Source organism: Haplochromis burtoni, unplaced genomic scaffold, assembly GCF_018398535.1.
Source record: "Haplochromis burtoni strain Fernald_Lab_line unplaced genomic scaffold, NCSU_Asbu1 Contig_811, whole genome shotgun sequence".
Lineage (NCBI taxonomy): Eukaryota > Metazoa > Chordata > Actinopteri > Cichliformes > Cichlidae > Haplochromis > Haplochromis burtoni.
Window position 1 is genome coordinate 53,742 of NW_024583172.1, and position 5,861 is coordinate 59,602.

The 5,861-nt window shown below is 36.4% G+C and overlaps 1 protein-coding gene across 1 annotated transcript; it reads right to left on the bottom strand.

Annotated features, from left to right (window-relative positions):
* Positions 1-730: 730 nt before the first annotated feature.
* LOC102313455 lies at positions 731-3,706 on the bottom strand. The gene is made up of 5 exons (XM_014330512.2): positions 3,645-3,706; positions 3,081-3,485; positions 2,449-2,595; positions 2,251-2,309; positions 731-2,112 (listed from the first exon to the last, which is right to left on the bottom strand). The coding sequence occupies exons 1-5, from the start codon at positions 3,679-3,681 to the stop codon at positions 1,993-1,995; spliced, it is 768 nt and encodes a 255-aa protein (XP_014185998.1). The 5' UTR covers positions 3,682-3,706; the 3' UTR covers positions 731-1,992.
* Between the last annotated feature and the right edge of the window lie 2,155 nt (positions 3,707-5,861).

Sequence of the window (5,861 nt, forward strand, 5' to 3'; positions counted from 1 at the left end):
GTACCTGGATGACCTGTCCAATAAGTATTGAATCAGTGTGCTAGATCAGATGTCTTGACCTTAAAACAGTCTCCCAGCTGACATGGTTTTGGAGCAGATAAACTCCAAAAATGAGAGAAATAATTATTTTATTATTTTCATTTACACAGTATGTAACACAGTAACCAACTTCCATGAAACAGAGTTGGATTTAATTCTTCAATTCCCTGATTATCACAAGTTGAGAAAGTTAAAAAATCTCTCATTTTAGCATCAGTTTGCCTCCATGTTGCAGTTTGTAGAGTATGATGGACTGTTTGTCACTGAGGTTTTCCTGTTTGCTTTGGGCCAAGTGTTGATAGTTGCATTGTCCAGTAACTTCTTTTAGCTATCTATTTTTATCAAACACCTTTTGTAATACTTATTGCATTGAAGGATACATAACTAGAGCTTGACTACAGAAAAGCAAGAAAGAAAAACAGGAAATCACATGAGGACAAATGCCATGTCCTATCACAAGCAGGCTTCAACACAAGAAGAGAACTTTACTTAAACACAGTCAAATTAAGTCACTTTATTTATAAGCAAGCACATTTAAAAACAACAGCTTCTTTACTGTTTAAAACATAATAAAAGATGACAGTAAAGGAAAACAGAACTTCAAAGAATTAAAAAAACAACAACAGCTAAATAAACCATGTCAGAAGTCAATTTTTAAAATGTACAGACTCATCATTCAGAGAGATAAAAAGACACATACTCATGCAAATCCTTTAATATAGAAAACCAGAAATTTCAAACTCAACTGTAAAACTAACCGAGAGGCAAGTGTGGTCTTGGAATCAAAGTCTGTTTTGTATTATTAAGACAAATCACAAAGCCTGCATTGTTTGCCTTACAGTTCTTAATTTTTGCACTCCTCTAATTTGTTAAGGCATGCTAATATTGTATGAATACAAGTTGACCACAGCCAGGTTTTATTTGCATTAAGTGACTTGAATAAACATAAAACCTGGGGATCAAAATGGTTGCTATCAACTTTCACCTTTAACCCAAACTTCAGGCTCTATGTATACTCACATAAAAGGGGTATTTGACTATTGTTGCTCACAAAATGAACAGACTGAATACCGTCTACTTTAGATGGGACATTATAAGAGAAACAGGCAATAGAAATCTATAAAGAAAAAATATAATAGCGAACACAGCACTGGTGATCTGAAGAAGGCAAATTATGCATACTGCAGAAACCTGTCACTTAGCAAATTCAAAGTTAATGCATTAATTTACCACTCAGCAGACTGTGAGTGCTGCTTATCATTTCACCGACTCTTATTAAAATGTTAAACTTTCGACTACATCAAATGATATATAATAAAGTAATTTTGATATACTAATGAAGCACATTCAGGTCAGACATTACACCAAAATGAGGGAAATGTGAAATTCATGTTAGTTTTTGACAAATAAAGTTAATTTTACACATTGAATAATCTCTCTACAAATAGACTATAAGATTTCTTATTCAATATTACAAAAACAGTTACCATCAGTCAGTTACACAATCAATCATTTACTGTATCACCATTTAAAGTCATGCACATTTTTCTCTCACAATGCCACAAATACATTTTGCACTGTTCCTTTATTTAGGCTTAACACTCCTTCCTACATATGTAATCTTCCTTCATAATACTACTTCATGGAGTTTTGAACCAAACCGTACTCTCTTTTTATGCCACTATAAATTCAACACAGTTTACTTCTGGAAATATCAGCGTCTATTGTGAGGAATCTATTAAGCAGTACAACAATGTCAAGTCATCAAAGGTCTTCATTTAGTCTCAGCCAAAGAGACTGAAAACAAGATAGAATCAGGAGTTTGTGAACAGCATGTCAAAGTTGGTGTGAAAAGCTGATTAAACAAGAAGGGACAAATCTATCACCTGCTTTTCATCTTAAATGTGGTAGAAAACTGCTGTATTATCATTTTTGTTTTTAATGTGAATGTTCTTATATCTGGGAAGTATTGATGGAGGAATATGTGCTAAAATCTGAACTTTGAATTTTCTTCTTATTTGGTCTCTGTGATGCTTGACGAATTTCCAGGGCAGCATAACACACATCTTCATCCTGAGATTTCAAAATTGTTGTTAGAGTTTGTAAGTAAACAGCAAACCCAAAAAAACCCCCACCTCACTCTGTAACTTAAAATGAAAATTGTAACTGTAACACCAAGATAGTCTGTTAATTACTGCCGCTGGTGATTACCTGCTTTATGTGACTTTGGCTTTCAGTTGTCTTCATGTCATCTTGAGATGTATTATTTTCTACAGAAAACAGAGGAGAGGACAAATTTTACATCAAAGATGGAACATAACAAATACAATAATACAATAAATTGAGGATGGAAATTAAGTACAAAGTTGTTCAGCTGGAACAGATGGAAGTTACAAATACAGCAGGTACCTATTTTTTGGCGAAGCTGGTAAAACAGTACAGAGGATAAAAGAGAGAAGAGAGCGACAATAAAAGGACACAGAGTGAAAAGCAGCTTCCAGCACACGCCACAGTCCTCCTGAGGTTTGTGGATGTCATGACGAGTCACGGTGGAGGCTGTCTCAAACACAAATTGCAATAATTAGTTTGTATAATTTATTTGTATGCATTTTCATGGTTCATGTTTAAAAATACAGATTTTTCCCCATGTGTTAATTGCAATAATATTTTTTAAATATAGGTGGATACATAAATATAGATCTCAAATGACTAAAAGAAAAAACAACAACAATTAAATGACCTATATAGTACATGACCACTGGCAATTACATTTAAAAAATAATGCCAAATCAGCTCATTTTGTGGATAACTTTAGGCTCTTTTGTTTTAAGTGCCTTAACTTCTTTAATTAAATCATAAACTGAAATTGGTTATTTATCAGGAGCAATTTACAGTATGAATAGTAGAGCTAGAATATTCTTTGAACACCCCAAGATGAAGTTATGGAGGCTGTTCTTATTCTGAGTATTCAGATTATATTCTTTGAATGAATTTCACTCAACTTAAGCTATTTCAAACAGAAATAAGATTCAAACACTTACTCAACAGAATCCTGGTTGTGATGTTGCCATATTTGTAAATATATTTCTGAGAAAATGTTGCGTCAATCTCCTTCTGTTCAGTTCCACAGTAGTAGAGACCCTCATCAGAATCAGTAGTGTTCATGATCAACAGGTCATAGGAGTCAGAAGACTGGTTTTCCAATAAATGCAAACGAGGGAATGGATTGAGAATGTCTACTTTGTCCTCAAGGTATGATGGATCATATTTGTAGTTTGTCCTCAGAATGAGTGAAGGCTGGTTCTCATGAGAACAGTTCCTGAACCAAACTATGAAATTGCGGCTTGATTTTCGGCAGTCGCAGTGAAGAGTGATGTTATCGGCGGGTCTGACTCTTAGCACTAACTCTGGTCCAGACAGCTTGCCATGACTACAGAAAACAACTCCTGAAAGACAAACACAAAATCAGATCAAAAACTAAACAATTTCATCAGAACTAACGTTACAATATTGTTCAAACACTCAGAAACTAAATATCGATTATTACACAAAAAGAAAAATATGAAGTGCAAATGCAATCTTTCAGATTTAACTAAATAATATACCTAAGAGAGCAGTGAGAAGAAAAAGCGTCCTGCCCATGTTTGTCGATGACCTGTAGATGTAAGAGAATCAAGTAAGGCTTACTGCCGGATGTTATGAAAGGAGGAGATTTTTCCATTAAAGGAAATGTAAGTTGTGACTGGTTAGTTGAGCGTAACATTCTTTTGTGGTCATGTGTCACTTTCTTTTTGTATTGATGTAAAGAAAAGATAAAGTTTCTTAAAACTACAGCTGACCAACATTTAAACCGGGACAGTTTAAATGTAAACAAGTCAAAATTGTCAGAAAATTTAATCTCACTTATTAACAATACTGATGCATCTGAAAATTTTCTACTTTAGTTGAAAAATCATGTGTTGTCAATCTATAATGTCAAACATCTCAAGGTAACATTGCTCTTAGTTTTTGGGGTGTCTTCTGTCACAATGGGTCATCAGAGTGTAATCACCAAATTGATTAATTTCTCTATCGAAAATCATGTTAAATTCTTACAAATGATCTCTCCTTATTGAAATGAACCTTATGCGTAAGTTCAATAATGAAGACGTGTAATCATTCATCTGACTGCATTCCTGGGTGTTCGGCTCCAAGTCTATTTCATCTCGACCACTTTCCCACGCTGTCAGTCTCAATACTGATATCATTACTCTAGTCCACCCACCTTCTTTGAGGCAGTCAGCCTCTACTCTGCATGGTTTAAATCTGTGCTCGCCATCATTCTCATTTTCAGACTCTCATTCATGTGACTGCGTCTATATCTTTCTTAATTTGCGTGCTAGCTGCCTTTTCAATCATTTTGATTTCAGGCGGTGTCATCCCATGAATTCAACAATCTGCAAATAAAAATATGTTTAACTTGTTTCTTGCTGTCTTCCCTAGGACATGATTTGAGGGATGGGAAGTTAAAAATAAATAAATAAATAAATCCTCATGCTCATAATTTTACCTGTCAACTGTGCACTGCTATCTCCATTAAGAATCAATACTTGAATTTTCTTTTGTTTTCCGTTTTCAGCTGTTTTCCGTTAGTCTCAGAGGCTCACCGTTGGTTAAATCTCTCCGGCACTTCCCCTGTTGGCTGATTCTCTGGTTATTGATTCTTCACTAGTTAATCAGAATCAGAATTGTGTTTATTGGCCATGTATATACGCAGACACATACAAGGAATCTGGTTCCAGTAGATGGTGACTCTCAAACAATGTACATCACAACAATATGTAACAAAGATGACAGAAATTAAATGAGGTGAAATTAATACCACAGAATGTACATAAGGTGCAGTTGCAGTCTGGCAGTGGGAGCAGTGTGACAGGTCAGCTGTTTAGGAGGGAGATGGCGAGGGGAAAGAAACTGTTCCTATGTCGGGTGGTCCTGGTCTTCAGGCTTCTATACCGTCTGCCAGAGGGCAGCAGATCAAAAAGTCTGCGTCCAGGGTGTGAGAGGTCTGTGATGATTTTCCCTGCCCATTTCCTGGTTCTTGAAAGGTTCAGGTCCTGGATGAATGGCAGGGGGGCACCGATGATGCCCGTACAGTCTGCTGAAGTCTGCTCCTGTCCTGTTTAGTGGCTGCGCCATACCAGACTGTGATGGAGGAGCACAGGACAGACTCAGTGACTGCGGTGTAGAACTTGTATGCAGACTCATCACCATCCTGAATGAGGCCAATGACGGTGGTGTCTTCTGCAAACTTTAAGAGTTTAACAGCCAAGCTCTTGGAGGTGCACTCATTAGTGTAGAGGGAGAACAATAGTGGTGAGAGGAACATCCTTGAGGGGCACCAATAGAGATTGAAAACGTGATGTAATTTCCAGGTTAAAACCACAAAGGATTGTAGGTGCAAGTGGTACTAGCCCACATGGGCTATTACAAGACAACAGTCACACAGAGATAAACAGAGACACAAAGAATGGCAAGAAGCAGTTGTATTATTAACTGCCATAATCTGTAGCATGACAGACATGGGAAACCGACGGGTAAAGACAACGATTTTTATTGGATTCCTTCGTAGAAGAAAAATTGTTCCAGTCATGTTTCCAAAGTCACGAAGAGGCAACAGATGGCCTGGATTGCAGCTATTCGAAGACCAAATATAATGTTCCAGAACACTCCAGCTCGCGTTAGTCTGCTCCAAGCAATTCCACAAAGGTAAGTTTTTTGTTGTGTTTAACAAGTAATTTATCATAACATAATTGTTGATGCAGGTTACAAATAAGTCTATG

What these genes read in the sequence shown, in the direction of transcription:
- LOC102313455 (XM_014330512.2), bottom strand. Translation starts at nt 3,681, where the DNA reads ATGGGCAGGACGCTTTTTCTTCTCACTGCTCTCTTAG. An exon ending in TCTTCTCACTGCTCTCTTAG is followed by an intron (nt 3,486 to 3,644) that starts GTATATTATTTA and finishes TTTGTCTTTCAG; the next exon opens with GAGTTGTTTTCTGTAGTCAT. An exon ending in CCAGCTTCGCCAAAAAATAG is followed by an intron (nt 2,310 to 2,448) that starts GTACCTGCTGTA and finishes TGTTTTCTGTAG; the next exon opens with AAAATAATACATCTCAAGAT.